The following is a 20,000-nucleotide window of genomic DNA, read 5'->3' on the forward strand; positions in this document are numbered from 1 at the left end:
TGTGACTAATAACCTAATACAAAAATAAATTCAAGCAGGTATGTTAAGTTAAGTTCATTAACAAAGTATAAACACAATGTGAAATGAAAAAAAAAATTGGCAAGTGAATATGGCGTACCTTTCTAGTCGCACTATGTAGCCGAGGAGACTTAAATTACACTACACTCCCTCCCTATTTGGTGACAGTCGGAATCGTGCTGGTCTCGCATCTTCTAGACGTGGGTTCCAACTCCGGACTCTGACTAGTGACTATTACTTGCCCTAACAGCCCAAGCACAAAGACGACGGTTTCTCCCGCTTCCACGCGCAGACTCCTCACCTTCTTCACCTACCTGCCACAGCGTCATCGCTTTCTTTGCCATCGCGGGAGTAAAAGAAAGCATATGGGCCACGGTTGTGCCCTCAGCGTCCGACACCACCATCATCCCGCACACGCTAGACAACTCCTCGTCCTCAAACATCAAGTCCATGATCATAGCGACCGCCTTCATGGCGTCGTCCGTGGTGTAGATGTTGGCGTCATAGCGACCGAAGCGACTCAAGACGACCTTCCTGCCGAGAGCGTCAGAGCCTGGCAGCGGGAGCAAGATACTGCAAGGAAGGGAAACGGTTTGGAATTCTCGAGCCACGGAACCTTCGCGGGGAATGAACTGGAAAAGGACAAGATCCCTCCACGCTCTTTAAAGGAAGAGTCAGTTCTGTAATAATGCACCCCCCTGCGAAGACTGGCAACATGGTTCTATAGCTTCTACCATGGGATCAGTGTATTTCTGTGTACATATCTCGTGAACAAGAAAAGCGATGAATCACCAGCACTTGTACGCTGCTATCGAGATATATTCTAGGTTCATGGTGTCTGATTTGGTTAGTGGAAAGTAAGTATTTATGGAGGCATGATATCCCTAAACAATCAGAATATTGATGTATCTTGTTTGAAGGTGAAGGTGATATGGAACAGTAAAAATTTGGAAAGGGGTCTCGTTTCTTGCAGAAGCGCGAAAAAAGGATAGATGTATTTGTGTTAATTCTCCTAAGATGAGATCTAGTGTGACTGGTTGTTTGAGGAGCGAAGTTGGAGAGTAGAAGGTTGTTGCAAGAGGTTGTGAAGGTACAACATTCTAACAAGATGTGTATTGTATGAAGGGTACCAAATGGGCAGGTGAGAGGGTCGTCTCCGGTCATAGGATGGTTGGGTGAGACCTCAAAGTGTTACATTGGTGGGAAAATGGACACGGGAGAACATGGAGGGCGGGACAGTTTTCTGTTTGCGGTAGTGAGGTGGAGGCATCCCAAGTGCTTTGTCGGCCCCTTCGTTGTCAAAGAAGCCAACATGATATGGTAGCCAACAAAAGGATGCAGATTTGATGCGGGAGAAGATTCAGATGGTCCACAAGTGGATTTTGTGGATCAATGAACGGAGAGGAAGGAGATAGTGCATCCAGAGTGTTTCATGAGTCACAGATATATAGGATGAGGGGCGACTGTTTACAAGGTGTAAGTAGGCGAAAAGAAAACGTTCGGTGTAAAGATTGAGGAGAATGGTGGTGGTGGTGAGGGGAGCCGGATTTTGTGTCTGTGGGAGATACTGCTGCAAAACCTGTTCGACGGTCAGAGCGGGATCCTTCCGTGCAGATGTTGATGACAGATGAGTATGGGGATGTGGGAAAGAGATTCTTGTCCAATAAGATCAGTTGATATTTGGGTTTTCGATAATGTTGGAGTGAATATCCAGGGGTCCTAGGTAGATGCTATGATGGGATTACTTTGTCAGTTATTTCTAGTGAGGACAGTACGTCTTTTATTATCATACCATATACCTGGGCATAATATGGACGTCTACCGAATCCTTGAAGGATTGAAGGGCAGGGTATTTCATGTTCAGAGCAGTACACTATGCCCTATGAAGATGCTGTGCGATTCTGCCCACAGTTTGCTCATTCAGCTGGTTTCTGACGCGGGGGCCGAGTAGTGCACAAATATGCCTCCGGGACGGTGACATTATTTCTCAGTGTGGGCTCGCAAATGAAACAGTGTCATGTGCGTAGGTAGTACCTTCTTCCATTATTTCTCAAGTATTAAACGTATAGGTGAGTTGGGAGTTGAACTCGGCAAAAAGTCAATCAGTATGGAGGGAGGGATTTTCATATGATTCTTGTTTATACGATATACTTTTATTACCTTCGCCAAGGAGGTATGTCTTTGATCTAGTTCGTGTATTTCCCTGTTAACTTTTAAAAGCATTTTTTATAGAATATAAGTTAGATTTCGGTGGTGGTCTGGATCACGACCCGGATCTGGCTTTTTTCATCTATTCAATTTATTCATTTTATCATTACTATTTTTCAAACAATGAAGTACTTCTATGCCAACTTTGGGCAGTTACAATCCCAAATATGGTTATATTTTGTGGTTCGTCGGCGTGCACAACTTACCTGGCGGAGGTTTTCACTCTCCGAATGCTTTTCTTTGTCGAAAAGTTTTTTGGGGGAAAATATTTGAGCTATTCCACAGTCGTGAGAGGTTAACTACTCCCAATTTGCTGTTGAATGTAGTTCCTCTTGAACTGAGGCATTAGCAAGGTTTAATATGAGGGACTGGAATCTATCATATTGGGTCTTGATTCTACTAATAGTAATCTGTTTACTTGAGAAGAGGCATTCGCAGAAAAGGGGGGGGGGTGGAATCACATGTATACTCGATGGAATTGCGCAACTGCTGTCTATCGATCTACATTTATTTCATCAGCAAAATGATTAGTTTCAACGGCACAACCTCAAAACTGACGCAATGACAGGATGTCGAATTATTCAAAGTCGAGTTTTGGTTTTGAACATTTATATTCCCCGACCAAGTACACTGCCACCGAAAACAGAGTGTCGAGGAGTATTGCTAAACTAAAATGTTACGATTTTAGGGGAGGCTTTTACTTGATTTCATCTTATCTTACTTATTGTCATTTATTTGTTTACTTATCTATTTATTTATATTTCAGAACAACTTTTAGCAGCAACGTGAATGCAATATCACGACGTCACACTTTAACCAATCTACCAGATGGAGTAAACTTTGTACAAGATCAATTTTCATACGCAATGAAATGTTCTATCGATTAGCATTAATTCTGTGTCGCTATCGTTTATCCAATTATTTTTTGAGTATTTATTTCCTCTTATATGTGGACTGGGAATAGTGTTTTAAATAATTCATAACATAATGGATTGCATACCATTCCATAGCAAATTGATCAGGTTATACGTCGATATCCAATTTATGACATTACTTAAAAAAACATAGCAGAGCAAAAATTAATAAATACATAAATATATGAATAATATATAAATAAATAGATATAGAAAGAAATACACAAACAAATCAATAAAAAGCAAGCAGACAAACTGACACAATCACACAAATACAGACACCTCACTACAAATACTAATACTGCTTGTCCTCCGGGTCCAACTCCAATCTAACTTATATCTCAGCATCGTGAGCATACACTCAAATCAAAGCACTGGGTATTATTGTTCCCACCCACGTTTCACTTCGGAAACAGCCCCGTAAGGACCAATAAATATGTTACTGTTTGCAACTCCCTCGTATAAGTAGGTTCGCCCAAGATTTCCGCTATTGGTACTCGTGATTTTCCCATTAATGATGATAAAATGGTGTTGTCTACGACCAGTACCAGTAAAATATACAAGGAGGTCTGGACAAGGCTTCAGCGCGCGCCTTGGGGAAGAAGAATATATATATACATATATATGTATATATATATAAATATACATATATATATATATATATATATATATATATACATCCTACATATAAACATATACATACATAAAATATATATATATATATATATATATATATATATATATATATATATATATATATATATATATGTGTGTGTGTGTGTGTGTGTGTGTGTGTGTGTGTGTGTGTGTGTGTGTGTGTGTGTGTGTGTGTGAGGAAAAATACACATATCATGGACCCTAAATAGGAGCACCATCTGTAATTTCATCGCTTCTCACTTCTATCTTCCCTGTCAGAAAATTTGTGCAGAGAAAATAGATGCTGATATAAGAATTTCTTGTTATATATTTTGCAAAATTCAGGAGAGATCGGTTAGCGATCCTGTTTCCAAAGCCATAGGGACCACAGACTTCATGGCCAACTCTGTTATTGCCATGGTGGGCACTGGTCGACTACAGATTCAGATTTGTGCATAATGACAAAGTATCATACTATGAAATGTGGAGGCATTTTAAGTCAACTTTCTTTGGAAGAAGAGAAAAATACCGTCGGTCAAAGAGAAAAAACAGACAAGAAACTTTGCAACCTGCAAAAACTCTTAATAAAATATGCTTGAAAGATAATCTCCTGCCCACATATACACTGTATGTATAAATAGATATGTATATATATATATATATATATATATATATATATATATATATATATATATATATATATATATACATATATACACACATATACACATAAGTATATGGTGACAAGAAAAGTTCTTCATTTAGAGATTTCTCTGAAAAGGGGTTAAATATAGTGCTCGTCATACGATTGGTCCGCCAGGTGGACAAATGCAGTGTCGAAAAAGGAAACAACCTTAAAGAGGGTGTGAATTTTCGCGCCATTTGAATCGTAGAGTTGTGGGCGGAGCTAATCATCCCGCCTGAAAATCAACACGCTCAGTTTTCTTGCCACCGTCGTAGGAGTACATTTACCGCGAGTGTCCACGCCTCTTCTAGCCCCCAATGTTATGAATATGGGTTCTAGTAAGGACTTATCACAGGAAACCATTGCCCAGATCGTAGCCCTAAAGAAATCCAGTCGTACAACGAAGATAGCTGAACAGGTCGGCGTATAGTCACTAAGTATTAGACGCTGGGTTGCCAAGAGGGGCCTCTCCACTCCCATTCAGAAAAAGAGGCCTGGAAAGGCGCGGAAGACCAGAAAAGGGCTCAGGCAATTGTAAAACGTCAAGTTGAGTCTAATCCATGAGTGACTGCGAGGAAAATAACCCCGAACTGTGAATCGTAGGATCGCGGCACTTGGATACACCAGTCACTGACCAGTCAAAAAGCATTTTCTCACCCTTAAACAGAGGCTATTTCCTTCGTTGTGTGACCGGGTTTCTTTAGGGCTACGATCTGGGCAATGGTTAGAAGAGACGGCGGTGGGGGTAAAGAGGTGGGGTTACTCGCGACACAAATCACCAAACCATGGTGGCAAGACAGCAACTGAGGGTGTTGATTTCAGGCGGGATGATTAGCTCCGCCCACAACTCTACGATGGTAGGCGGCATATTCAAATGGCGGGAAAATTCACACCCTCCCTTAAGGGTGTTTCCTTTTTCGACACTGCACTGATCCACCGCGGCCCTGGCGGACCAATCCTATGTCGAGCACGATACATTGCAAATTAACAAAAAATAATAATTCATTTCATTTCAGATAATCATAACATTTTAACATGTTTTAGAGAAAATGAAAAACGGACAATTTTTTGAATAACCGACATTTGAATTAAACTTGAATAGGATGATAACGTTTTAGTACTATGCAATAACTTTCTGATAGACCTTCATTTATCTATTTATCTATTTTAATCTATCTATGCACATTTTTTTTTTTTTTTTTTGCAATTAATTTCCTTCCTAGAATGGTAACGTGGGGGTCATTTCCTCCCTTCAGTGCTGTCAGACTTGGTAGAGGAAGGGTGTCCCATCCGGCTCTCACGTGTTTTTTTTTTTCGGGATCGCATTTAGGGAGAATTTCTCCCGGGGTTACTAATTGTCCTATACAGATTGCAGGAGAGCTGGAGGGATGGGCCTCAGCCAGAGCATAGTCAAAGGACCCAAGAACATGCCTGCAAAAGAGAAAATCAATCTGACCAGTATTTTTTTTTCTCAAATTAATTATTAAAATTTTTCAAGAAAAAAAAATTGAACAAAAAACAATTATAATGCAAAGGATGATTCCATTTAAATTTTGTTCAATAATAGATTAAGAGTTGTATTTTCTTTAGATGTTTTCAAAATAAAATAATTTCCAACATACGTGTTTTATTTCAAATTTTACTTCTCGGGAGAAATTCTCCCGGGGATACCTTTCAGGTTTCAGAAATAGAGGGTTACCATTCTAGGGGTAATATGTGTCTGACCTAAAAAAAATAGAGGACAAAATGTGTCACAATTCATTTGATGAAAAGAGCACGAAGAATATACAATTCCACTGTTTTGAAACGTATAGGCAAAAATAATGTATGGTTGTATGCAATGTCAGACTGACGTTAATTTTTTATTCTCCATGTATCTACGATGCAAAAAAATGTATAAAGACAAATGGTATAAAAATTTGCTTACTAGAGATAAGGTGAGCGAAATGAGATGTACAAATTCATTTTCTTTTACAAATCAACGAATAACTTGTGGTTTACATTGAAAATATATATGGGTAACACACACGTAAAACTAATTACAGCATGGGTTATTTGGATCAACTTCCTTACAGCAGCTACACATACCTGCCATACGGTCATTGCCTTCTTGACTAGAGCAGGCGACATTTGGAGTCCGTGAGCAGCCGTCACGTCGGCCAAGTCAAGAATCTGCACAAAACCCGCTACTGTCTGCTGTTCGTCTTCCTCAAGCATGAGGTCGCTGGTGATAATAATCAGTAGATATAAGCACGAACAGCAATGCAGGAGGAGGGGAGGACGCTCTCTGTGCATGTCTCCACCTACGTAATCCTGTGTTGATCAGGAATTATACACGATCCACCTTACTATGTTTCGTAGCTTAAGACTGTTTACATAAAACGAAAAGAATCGCATCGAGATTCATGAATCGCCATTGATTCACACCCGAATTTAATGTATTTACTCGGAAACAATTCCCACTACAAGTATATGCACATTCAAATCACGCAAGTCGCATCGTGTCTACTCACAAATGAGGCTTAGCCCCATTTTTTCAACAGTCACCGCGAGGCAACAAAAGAGAATCATGCCAGTGGATGTCTTAATAAATCTAGTTCAATAATGCTCTCCTATATAAATTCCCAGTGATAATAGCCACAGGTATCATGATGTGATAGAGATGGAAGTCATTACTTTTGAAATTCGTGAATGCCAACTGTCTTATTTATCAACGCCCCTCTACATCTTGCAATAATTTCTTTAATAATATTTACAAAGTAAATATATTTCTGCTCAACGTAACACATAATACAAATAATACTTCCCTTTGAGGTGTTTCGTTTATGAACCCAGAGCTAAAATAGTTTACAATAACTTGCCTAAATTTGAATGCTTCAGTTGACCGTTGGCAAAATCTATGGGCCAGTATCATTTCTGGTACTCTATTTATCTTTAGACTTAAGAAATTTAATTTGTCGTCTTATTAATATTTCTTATCGTCTCTTTTTTTTTCAAATCCTCTTGGAAGTACAACAGCGAACCACAAAATTGATTCCAAATATAAAAAATAAATCATGCGAAAATCGACTAAAACATATGAATCTATATTCCCTAAAAAAGCGTAGACCCAGAAGTGATTTGATACAGGTCTTTAAGATTCTAAAAGAAATTGACAACATCGAGTGACAAATTTTTCACATTGAATACGACAAGAAATAATTATCTCAAACTGTCAGGAAATAGACATGGAATGGGTAGAAACAAATTTGCCAACCGTGTAGTTAATGAATGGAATAAACTTTCTGCAGAGGCAGTGCAATGCAGTTCAGTTCGAAGCTGTAAGAATCATTTAGATAAACGCCTAAGCAAAATGCTGTAATGCCTGCCATTTATTTTATATTATTTGTTTACTTGTTTGTTATTATTTGCCTGTTTATTGGTTATCTGATTATTATCTATCATTATTTATTCGTCTATTTATTATTATTTACTATTTACCTGTTTGTTTATTATTTAACTTTATTTATTCATTTATTTATTTTATATTATCATTTATTTATCATTATTATAATTTTTTCGCATCCGACCTAGTTATGTACCAAAAGGTATCCTGTCGGCATGCTCCTTTGTAATCCTTTGTAATAACCACATGGGAATGGGACCTTTCGCAGTGAGCGATTTGATACCAGATACTGCCAGATTTTGTAATTCTTGCCGGAAAATAAATACTTTTTTGGACAAGTTTTATAAGCTTACAGAGGTGTGTCGTTGTACATTATTGTGTCTGAAATTTAAGTCAATTAATTTCATGATTGCAAACGGCATATAGCATTGTTTTAGCCTCTATTTATAGAGATGATATTCGTAAAACAGCCTATAATTGCATCAACCCAAGCAATTTGTAATTTTCTACCGACTTCAATTGAAGTATACTGATATATACTTTCATTTGAATGCACCAAGCAATAGGCAAATCCATGTAATGTATAGAAAATATAATTTTGCATCGAAGACGGTAGGATTACGATTTTTCCGATACGATTAAGGTTTGTCTTTCTTTTATTTTTATTTTTTTCTTGAATCTGACGTGCAGTCTGCCACGGCACACGTAAAATTAGTCATATTTGTTTGAAAATAGCTCCCAGCAGATCTAAGAGGCTATTGTTTACACAAACGTAACTCACCTCGTACGTCCGCCACCACTGTTGTTATATTTTATCTCACTGATTATCTTCATATACAGGACGTGACAGTGATATCCATTATTTTTCAACACTCAGATAAAATGCACAAACCGAAATCAACATCCTCTTATTTTTACTGCTCATACTTACTTCAGTAAAAATAATTACCTATTTTTAGTTTTATCTTCTAATTAAATTAACAAAGCCTTATCACACACCAGTAAGTAAAAATTATAGCATTAAGAGTCATGTTTTTAATTTTAAATACACTTATGCAGCAATCTATATCGTATTATTTTTAAATATCGGTTTCCAAATTAGCTAAGTCACCCCTTTACCTCGTGAAATCCGAGACAATTGAAAATTCTAGCGCTAATAGGCATCTACGAGCCTGACTGCGAAAGGTTCCATTCAAAAATATAAATTTCTGTAAGGCCACATAATATATATATATATGTATATATATATATATATTAATAAATATATATATTTATATATATATCTATGTATGTATGTATATATATAAAAATAATAATAATAATAATAATAATAATAATAGTTGGCTATCGTCCTTACTTCTGGGAGGAGGCGGGTCGGGATTTTTTTTTTTTTTTTTTTTTTCCGAAATATGTGGATGAAACATGCAAACTCATCAGCTTGAACTTTGGCAGATGATCGCCTGCCTGTCTCCTGTTGCGGCTCGTTGTCAAACTTTCCGTCAGAGAATTCTAAGTAGAATTCACAAAGAGACGTGTCGTTGGCAATGCTCAGTCCATACCAAGACTGAGGGTAGGATTGCCCTCTTGCGCTAAGCTAGCTACGGTAAAAGCCGTAAAAATAATGTAAAACAAAAAACAAAACGGACCATACACTCCAGCACTTTAATCGAGTCAGCCATTCACGCACTGCGCCGATTGGTACCGAGGCGCACTTGGGCACGTTCGGAGGGCTCGAAAATCGAGAGGCGTAAATTTTGAAATTAGAAGGGTAGAACTTTTTTTTATGTGGCCTAATCTTGTTTATTTGTCGCAAACATTTCTCACGCCATTTTGGGCAACGATTTTTAGAAGGTTGCCTTTTTTTTAGATGGACTACTTTCTGTGAACGTGTTTTGAAATATTACCCACATCTGGTCCAACGGTTTTTCGCCTTATCTTTGATTCCCACCCTTAGTGCTGAGTGACTAATTTTGAATCGCTCGGTGTGAACGGTGATGATTAGGAGGGGAAAATCGAATGAAATGACTTCCATGAGTTGAGGCAACACGATTCGTTTGCTGTTTGTTGTGAATTCACGAGGTTTAGAAGGTACTTTGCCGTCATCACCAAGGATTTGTGTTTTACACGGCCAAATTTTCAAACTCTAGTGTAGAATGTCGTATATTCAAACTGTCGAAACGAGGCTATTGGTCTTGTAGACCGTAGAAAACGGTTCGGACTTGCTGTGATAATAAGAGCATATACAATTTGCAGATGTAAATAATTATCAAACCGATATAAGAAAAGTAAAAATAAATACACAAATGAATAAGTAGATTATTGATACATAAATCAATAAAATATTCAGTAAAGTAAAATGTTTACTGGGAGACTCCATTATCCATGATTTGTAGGCGTGTAAGTCGCTGTTCACGAGTAGTTTGTCTTCAAAGTAATTACATTTAGTGAACATAAATGTGAAAAATTTATCTATCATCCAATGTACAACAGTTATGGTCTATATGGACAAGTCCCTAGAGCTCGTCAGAAAATATATTTCGTCCAAGAGAAGTTAAAAGAGGCCGCATTTGATACGTCCAAGAGGTTTTGTGAGTAGCCACGGATATCGCAAAGTTACTGGACAAGAGAAACTCGCTAAGAGGTCTTCCTCCTCCTCATTATATTTTCTTTAATCTAATTCCAGCAGAGCGAAAAGTTCAGTAATATATATTATATATTTTTTTACTTTAACAAGTGCAAAATTTCTGATCTGGTAGGATCTACTTGACAATAGTAGGGCCTCCTACCTGATCAAATGCGTTGCTTTGAAAACTTCATCGATGCTTTGCAGTTTGGGGTTTGATCTCCCAGACCGAATGATGACCACCCGCCGTCCGAGATTGTCATAGTTAGGTAGAGGCAGGAACACCCTGGACACATGGAACGAGACAATACAAGCAGTAAAACAAACATACATTATGACATTCACAGAATAACTACTTGCTGACAATGTGATACATGATAAATAGAACATAACACAAAATATCACGAAAACAACATTGACAATAGGAAAACAAAGCATCAGGGTTTATCTCAGAGAATGTCGACAATATATGTCGATATGATTTTATATTAGTCTAAGTTGCCTCGAGTTTCTACCAGTGAAACCAGCGAGGGGTAGATACTGGTTGCATGCTACTGTCGTTCATATAAATATTTAGATGCGTTTTACAGGTAAAATTCGCCATCCTATTTACATCCCCTCTCCATATTCCGTTTAAATATTTCAAAACTTGACGTTAGTTATTTTGAATCTTCTGAGTGCTTTGCCGGTGACCACACTTGTGTGTGCATGGAAGTATGTTGATGTTTCTGTGTCTCTTTTTGTCTTCATGTGTTTAGTTATGTTTGCCATCCCCTTCATTCTATGGCTCTACCGTCTGTTCTCCTACATTTGTCATTTCTATGTGTATTTTTAAAATTCATTTATGGTTTAGGCTTTTATTACTTCCGGTGTTAATTTATTCCTTCCAGTGTTCTGCCTGTGAAGCTATGTATACTTTCGTCTCTCTTTTCTTGGACCTTCTGCATTTTCATCATGTATTTTTTTTTTTTTCTGTTGATGTATTTGGATAGTTTATTAGTACTTTTTCCATGGCAAATCTCTATAAGCTGATCACATCTCTTATTTCCTTTAATGATATTGTCTATTTTTTTATTATTATTATTATTCATGTATCAGTCCTTGCAACTCTGTGATGTACGCGACGTCACGTCGTTGATTTTTTTTCCAGGCGTGGGTTCCATTCCGTCACTGTATACTCCAGAGGTTCTTCACCCCAGAGGTTCAGTGAGTCAGTCCGAGAGCTCATATACGACGACAAACTCCTGATTTGCAGTAAACAGTCATTGAGTAATATATATATATATATATATATATATATATATATATATATATACATATATATATATATATATGTATATATATGTATATATATCAACCACAATTCAATTTAATTCTAAGCCATCAACATCGAGAAGCTCGAGGAAGCATACATGCAGAAATTGAAACGTGGTACAGCCAAGAACTCGAACCTCCACTAGCACGTGACAAGTGATAGTGACTTTAACAATTGCGCCACACACACACACACACACACACGAATGACAGAGAATTCAGGCAGGATGATTAAACCCTTTGTTAAAATTAAATACTGCTACATGAACAAAAATAACACATACAACATAAATGGGCATAGATTAATAAAATATATCAATATATATGACATAAGATATATAATTAAATTGTTTACCTAGTAGAGTATCTGGGTGTGCTCTCGTGTGTAGCACGTAAGAACAGGAAGGTGAAACGAAGTCATGATTATGGTGTAGACGAGTCTTGATTCCGGTTGCTGAGGTCGCATCAACGGTCTCGGGGAACAAATAGGTAGTTTGAAGTGAATATTATGTACGATAACTTCTGGTAGGGGAAGTTTCTGGTAGGTGAAGTTTCTGGTAGGCGAAACTCCTGGTAGTCGGGAGCACTTATGATATTAGTTGATATTTCGTAATTAAGAAAATAACAAAGACGCTGGGCACCTCGCGTGGAGACGGGCAAACGTTATGGTCCAAAAGACTTGTATAGTGGAGTTGTCGTAAGCGTAGAATGTAGAATGATTTCTACGTAGATTCAGATGGACCCTGGACGTCTGTTTTTTTTTTTTTTTTTTTTTTTTTGTCCTTTTCGTGTTCTGGAACTCTCTCTCTCTCTCTCTATCTGGTCTCTGTGCGCAGGTCGCTCTCTGCATCGCCCTTTTATATCCCGGGAATGGGAGCCGACGTTTCAAGTATGACAAAACATACAAAAATCAGTAGTTTAAGAATCTTCAACCAATGGGAAAACAGAGTGAGCGTTCCCGCCAAATTATTGTAAGTTTCTGAACTTGGCGTCATCTGATAATACGTAATGGGGCGCACTCCAACAGACGGGTATTGCGCAACGTTTAATATTTCAAGAAATACATATTTACACATTATAAACAGGAGACCTTATTCACACAAGGGCGTGACACATCACAAACACAGAATTCCGTTCACGCTAAGGACGTGACACCCTCACCCTTTTAGGTCGATTCTCGATAGGGAATCGGCAAGGACGTTATCTGATCCTTTTACATGGTGTAAGTGGAGATTGTAGGATTGTAATAGGAAACTCTATCTTATGGTTAGATTTAGAAACAAAGAGCTTGTTTAAGAAAACTAAAGGGTTGTGGTCAGTATGTAAATGAATGGGTAAAGATATGTGTAAATATGGTTTAAAATGCTGTAATGCTGTCACAACTGCCAAACATTCTTTTTTAGTTGTGTCATTGTTATGTTGATTAGGGTTTAATTTCTTACTGAAATAAGTGGTAGGTATATGAAATAACTGACTGTATGCATCCTCTAACACAGGTTTGCTTGTGCTTCCTTCACACATTCACTTTCTGTCCCTTTTCTTTTTTCATAGGTCTTTGAGTAGATTCGCTTTTTCCAATACCATCATTATTATTATCAGTGTCCCATCTACTTTTCTCTACAATTTTGCAATACGTTCTCATTGTATTAGGTTCAAAATCCATAGACGCTGGTTCTATGGACCAATCAGGGGTGATTTAGGAGTGGAGCAAGTAGAGCTCTGGGTACGTGAGAGGCGGAAAAAGAATTAAGTGCCATAGAGAGGATGTTAAGCCTCGGGAAAGATTTTCGGCTACATGTTAAAAAAAATTATAAAAAAAAGTCCTTCTTCCCCTGTTTATATATTTAACTCTGCTAATAATATTAATTAGAATATTGTGTGTGCAGTCTATGGCAGTGACGTGGGAAGCCTGGACAGTGAATCTCTTGGTAATTATTTCTCTTTCACCTCCGTTAAAAAATGTGTTTAAGAACTTGGAATCATGTCTAGAACTTATTATTCAATTGCATGTCCTTTGTAATAATTATCTTGTTATTCCTATTAAATTTAATGAATAATGTTAAACGTTCTATGTGTTTAATTTTTCTCAATTTTCATGATAACGCAAAATTGAGTGGGGACCTTTCATTAGATACTGTGAGCATATATCCCAAAGACCAAGGGTCTTGTGAATCAATCATATCATCTTGGAATATTTTTTTATGTTACAAGTCAAAAATAGTCCTAAGAGTCGTAACAATATATATATATATATATATGTGTGTATATATATGTATATATATATATGATATATGCACGTGAAATTTATAAAATAATTTTCTATTATGCTGAAATATAACTCAGTAAATAGTTTTTTTTTTTTTTTTTTTTTTTTTAGGTGAGACCGGGTTTCGTGTCCCGGAGAAAAGTCATTGAAGTGCCACATTTGGCACGAGTGCCAATGGTTGCCTACCCCTGAACTAGGATATGATGGATCATGAGTGTATATTGAAGATCTTAATAAGTTTGGTTTGTCCTCTATGAGAAGTTTATATATATATATATGTATATATATATATATATATATATATATATATATATATATAAATATATATACATATATATATATATATATATATTTATGTATATATATATATATATATATATATATACTTGGAACGCGGGATTGGTGTTCGATTAGAAGTTCATTTTGCCTCTGACTTCGTGGTTCGAAGTGGCACGAGAGTTGGGGTTGGGTGTGGGGGGGTGACTAGAATGGCTAATAATGTTACTCTGATAGTGCTTTGAGGTGGACTGGGTACAGATGTAATGCTTTCTATGTACTGTGTAACATGTGTCCCACTAGTGGGCTTCATTGTGGGTCTGAATCCCTTGGTCATCCCCGATTCCCAGCAGTGACTGTTACCTGTCCCCTAAAGCGCATAATAGGGTAAAGGTGACGGCTTCAGCTGCAGCTACTCAACGCCTCCTTGCGTAGACTCCTCACCTAGGGTGGTTGCTTCTTATAGGCGACCGGTGAGTCGGGAACTGTGGGTTGTGGAGTAGAGGGAAAGGGGGGGAATGGAAGGGCTCACGGTGAAATGGCGTGGTGGGCTGGTAAGAGCTGGGATTGATTTGCGGTGAGGTGGGGAGGACTGGAGTGAGTGAGAGGAGGTTGTGTGGAGGATCCTTGTGTTGTGCTCCTCGTGGCCTTGCTTGGTGGGGCTGCTGGGGTGGGAGTATTGGAGGTGGCGCTGTGCTGACAGGGTGGATCGCAGAGCTTCTGTGGTTTCTGGGTGCCTCTAATTCTAACAGGAAAAGGGTTTCACGTTCAAAAGAGGAAAAAAAAAAAAAAACATAGTGGATAGAGTTAAAAGAATGCATCCTGTTTGTGTCCACAATTTGATCATTTGGCAATCAAGTATAGTGGCCGAGCAGTGCACACATACGCCTGTTTGGCGGTGACCTCATTGTTCGATATGCCTAAACCGTTGCCAATCAAAGCAGCCACGTGGCTCCGAGTAGAAGTTTCTTATATTGAATCTCAGGCAGGCATTCTCCCTAGAGATGTGATGTTCGTATCAGTGTCGAGGATTGTTCTTTTATGAGAGTAGATTAGGTAAACGCCAGTGTTAGGCAGAGTTTTGGAATTTGTGAGTGAGAATGGAAGGATGGGAAGCGAACCTGTTATTACTTGGGGATGACTGCACTTTTGGGTGACTTTAAGAGAAATCTAATTCTGAGGAAAGACTTAAGCAATTAGTGATTCAGTTTGGAAGGATGTGTGAGAGGGGAGAGTTAGGAGTGAGTATGGTTAAAATTAAGGTGGTGAGCCGTACAGAGAATCATGAAGGTGTCAGGTTGAGTGTGACTATGAAGGGTGAGAGGCTTGAGAGAGTTTGAAATATTTTATGTGGAGTTACAAGCAAGCAATTGTTGCCTCGAATTTTGTTGACTCGAAACCTGCAGCTCCAAAGCAGTTGGCAACGGTCTTCGGGTCTTCCCATAGATCTCTTTAGGAAGAAATCATGATTTGATGTCTGTGGTGTATTGGTGTGTGTTGAGAGTAGTCCTCACTTCCCCCCTCACTCCAGTCTTCATTCCCGTCCTCACCTCTTGGCCGTCTCACGACCTTACTAACCCACAAGTGACCCCATGGGACACGCTCGCGTCTACCCAGCTGCGACGCGATCCAGAGCTTCCCTGAGGCCCACGGGTGGGACAAAGCCTCCTTGAGAAAAAAAAAAGAAAAAAAAAAAAAAAAAAAAAAAAAAAAAAAAAAAAAAAAAAAAAAAAAAAAAAAAAAAAAAAAAAAAAAAAAAAAAAAAAAAAAAAAAAAAAAAACATACAATGCCAGCATCGGTCAGCCACCTTACACAGGAGCACTGGAAGTATTGAAGAACGCATACACTATGTCTTCGTGAGTCACCGGCGTCAGAATGTCTTGCCTCCGACTTCCCCACGCAGCACACGTGACTTCACGCTAATTAGGAATACGGGTCATGACCTGCCCCTCTATATAAAGGATGGGCCAACGTCCGAGGATTCAGATCACCTTAGAGCATCATACGTGAGCCTAGCTCGCTGCTTCTTGTTTTCTCACCTCCTCCCCCCATCCCCGCAAGCAGATCGCCCGGAAACATGACTTGAAAACACAGTCGTCACCTCCCTTGCCGTCTTGTGCTTCCTCCTCCCAAGATTCATTGTTAAATAAAACCAACTCTCTCTCCACCAAAGTTTACCTTCAACCAGCCTACCAGTCTAACTAGCTGCCCAACGTGGGGCAGACTACCAGCCTAACATTTGGCTGCCCAACGATTAGGGTCCCCAATCCCGCTCTACCGCTCGACTGCTGCCAGTCGCCACTTGATCTGCCAGATCGTCTGTCACCGCCGTCTGCCAGCTCGCCTGCCCACCAGTTCAACTGCCGTCGCTGCCTGCCAGGTCTGCCGACTGCCAATTTGACTCCCCACACTCTCGCCTACCACAGGTATCTGCCGCCACGTGTCTGCCAGATCGACTGCCGCCATTTGTCTGCCAGATCGCCTACCACCGTGACTGCCAGTTCGCTTACCAGGTCTGCCGTCTGCCAGCTCGCCTGCCCACCAGCTCGACTGCCGTTGCTGCCTGCCAGGTCGCCTGCCGACTGCCAATTTGACTCCCCACCCTCTCGCCTAACACTGGTATCTGCTGCCACGTGTCTACCGATCGACTGCCGCCATCTGTCTGCCAGATCGTCTGCCACCGTGAATTCCAGTTTGCTTACCAGGTCTGCCGTCTGCCATCGCTGCCTGACAGGTCTGCCGACTGCCTACAGTCTCGCCTATCATAGGTATGCTTGTGGCCTACCGCCACTTAATCATTCAGTAAACTAGAGCTGTGAGCGTCCCCACCTTGACCCGCCCACACGCTCAGCGGTGATCACAAGGTCCCGCACCTCGACTCCGGTAAAGTTAATGACTAGCAACATTGACTCTCAAGTCCACGACGCCCTGGGTGGCCCAACGCCCCACCCACTAACCACGACAATTTTTCAAGTACAATGTGATCCCAGGACACGTTCCAGGTACGAGATCCCCTGAGCAGCCTTCCGAGAAACACCAACCTCTTCGACGTCATCCACGACGTACAGGACAACTCCAGTCCCACGGGGTTAGCCAAGTGCCCCGACGCTTGCTAACCTGTGACAAATGGACCACTACCTGCTGCTACTCCGGCAGTCTGATGGCCAGCACTATCTCCGCCTTCAAATTCCGGTCCAGTTGTGAGGACAAAATTAGAACTTAAGAATAAAGGAGACTGCAAGGGACCATAAGGCCTACATTAGGCAATTCCATGTCCATTACCACCTGTTGTCTAACCGTTTCTTACAACTGATAGTTTCAGCGTTCACTACATGGCTACTAAGCCTATTCCATTCGTTGACCACCCAATTAGTAAACCAATTCTTGCCTATTTCCATCTTAAATCTTAATTTGTCTTGTTTGCGTCACCTTTGTTATAGCCTTTGATCCACTTAAACACCTCTATTAGATCACCTCACACTCTGGGTCTTTCCAGAGAGTGTAAATTAAGGTGCCTAAGCCTCTCTTCGTCATGTAAATATCTGAGCCCATGTATCGTTTTGGTCATTATTCACTGTACTGATTCTAGTGAATTGATGTCCATTCTATAAGACGGAGACCAAAACTGTACCGCATAATCAAGGATGGGTCTAACTAACGCTTGATAGAATTTGATAATTACCCCTGCACTTCTATTCGTAACCATCCTAGCAATGAAACCTAATGCTCTGTTAGCTTTATTCCTGGCGCTAATGCACTGTTTCCTGGATTTAAGTTAAGGACTTATTAGAGCTCTCAAGTCTCGCACTAGGTTTTCTCTAAAAACATGTTATCTAATCTATATCTATTTTTGGGGTTGTGTAGCCCTACGTTTACCACGCTGCACTTTGAGATATTGAAGTTCATTTGCCATTTCACCGACCAATCCCCATGTGAACAATTTATTAAGATTATCCTGCAGAATCTCGGCTTCGTCTCCTGACATAATTAGGCGTCTTATTTTAATGCCGTCCGCAAACTTACTAACATCACTATTAATCCCGTTCGCCAAGTCGTTTATATATATAATGAACAATAAGGGACCCAAAACCGAGCCCTGGGGGACCCCTCTAGAAACCCTCCCCAACCTGGATTTTACAACATTTATGGTGACTCGCTATTTTCTGTCAGTGACCCAAGCTCTAATCCATTCTAACACTTTTCTTCCTATTGACATGGGCTTTGATTTTATTTAGTGGTCTCTGGTGGGGCACCTTGTCGAATGCTTTAATAAAGTCAAGGTAAATAACATCGTAACTATCATTGTTATCTGGCGCCTTATATAGTTTATTGTAAAAGGATAGAAGATTAGTTGCATATGACTTACCCTTGGAGAAACCATGCTGTGTGTCACGAATCAAATTAAGTTTCTCGTGATGTTCTTTGAGTCTATTAACTATCATTGATTCAAGCATTTTACCTATAACTGATGTCAAACTGATTGGCCTATAGTTGCATATAGACGATTTATCTCCCTTCTTAAAAACAGGAACAACGTTTGCCTGCCCCCAAGCAATAGGCACAAAACCAGTGTCTACCGACTTATTAAATATTTCTGTTAACTGGTCGCAGATTTCAAATTTACAATCTTTAAGCACTCTCGGAAATTTTTCGTCTAGATACGGGGATTTTGTAGTTTTAAGTCTTTCAATCTGCTTGACTAGTTCTACCTTACTAATGCTGATGATAATCTACTTTCTTCATCCCCACTGAAAATCGGATCGCAGCAGTCAGGTACTTCATCTCACCTCTCCTTAGTAAGCACCGAGAGAAAATGTTTGTTAAACGTCTCACTCATTTTTTCCTCCGATTCTATCACGGCATTTTCGTCATTTTGAATTGGGCCTATCCTTTTCTTATTTTTTGTTCTGTAGAGTCCTATTTTCATTCCGATCTCCTGTTTCAGCCTGTCCGTCATCCATTTTGGAGTATTACTATTTTTCCGTATTGACTTGAGGGGAATAAATTTATTTTCTTCGTTTAGAATTAAAGCTGTTAGGTTACTATACATTTCATCCAGATCGCAGACCGGGCTGTTGACCCCGCGCACGCAAATGACCTGACCCAAGGTACGCATATTACACACCGTGACCTGACTACTGACCGCGCTAATGACGTCCGGACTGACCGTGTATCTGACCCCATCACAGCCCCCCCCCCCCCTAGGTCGGTCCCGTAAGTGATCAAATGGCTTGTATTGTCTATCATCTCATCAAAATTGGCTCTGGACCTTATTCATACTTTTTCTTTTTTCCCATATAATATTAAATCTTATTTCTTGATGACCGCTAGAGCCTAGACTATCTAACATTTTTATGTTACTCGTTAGGTGCTCATTATTAGTTAAAAGTAAGTCCAGAGTATTCTCTCCCCTCGTAGGATCGGTAATAATTTGTTTTAGGAAATTATCCTGCACCACATCTAAGAAAACGTTCGCTTCCTGATCTCCTACTAAAATTTCTCAGTCGATGGTTCTCTAATTAAGATCTCCTATGATCACAATTCTTCACTCCCTAACTTAGCTATGTCATACACCCCAGCACTCAAGCAAACGATGGGTTTTGCACCTTCCCCGACTATACACTCTTCAGTCCTCTCCTTCCTTGACGATTTCTTGTCGAGGCTCCACATGATT

General features: G+C 39.5%; 1 protein-coding gene across 4 annotated transcripts in view; it reads right to left on the reverse strand.

The window, feature by feature from the left end:
- The window catches only part of LOC143017878 (retinol-binding protein pinta-like), a 71,149-nt gene that overhangs the window by 27,003 nt on the left and 24,146 nt on the right, over positions 1-20,000 (reverse strand). For 2 of the 4 annotated variants that reach the window (XM_076172885.1, XM_076172886.1), the window contains exons 4-5: positions 10,633-10,755; positions 6,550-6,685 (exon numbers count right to left, since the gene is read on the reverse strand). In XM_076172885.1, coding sequence (XP_076029000.1) covers positions 6,550-6,685; positions 10,633-10,755 — 259 coding nt within the window. Of the gene's footprint in view, positions 1-332; positions 592-6,549; positions 6,686-10,632; positions 10,756-20,000 lie in introns of all 4 variants that reach the window. The other 2 variants (XM_076172887.1, XM_076172888.1) reach the window with 2 other exon arrangements.

The sequence above is a fragment of the Oratosquilla oratoria genome, chromosome 33 (genome assembly GCF_046742065.1).
Source record: "Oratosquilla oratoria isolate Oo_2021 chromosome 33, ASM4674206v1, whole genome shotgun sequence".
Taxonomy (NCBI): Eukaryota; Metazoa; Arthropoda; class Malacostraca; order Stomatopoda; family Squillidae; genus Oratosquilla; species Oratosquilla oratoria.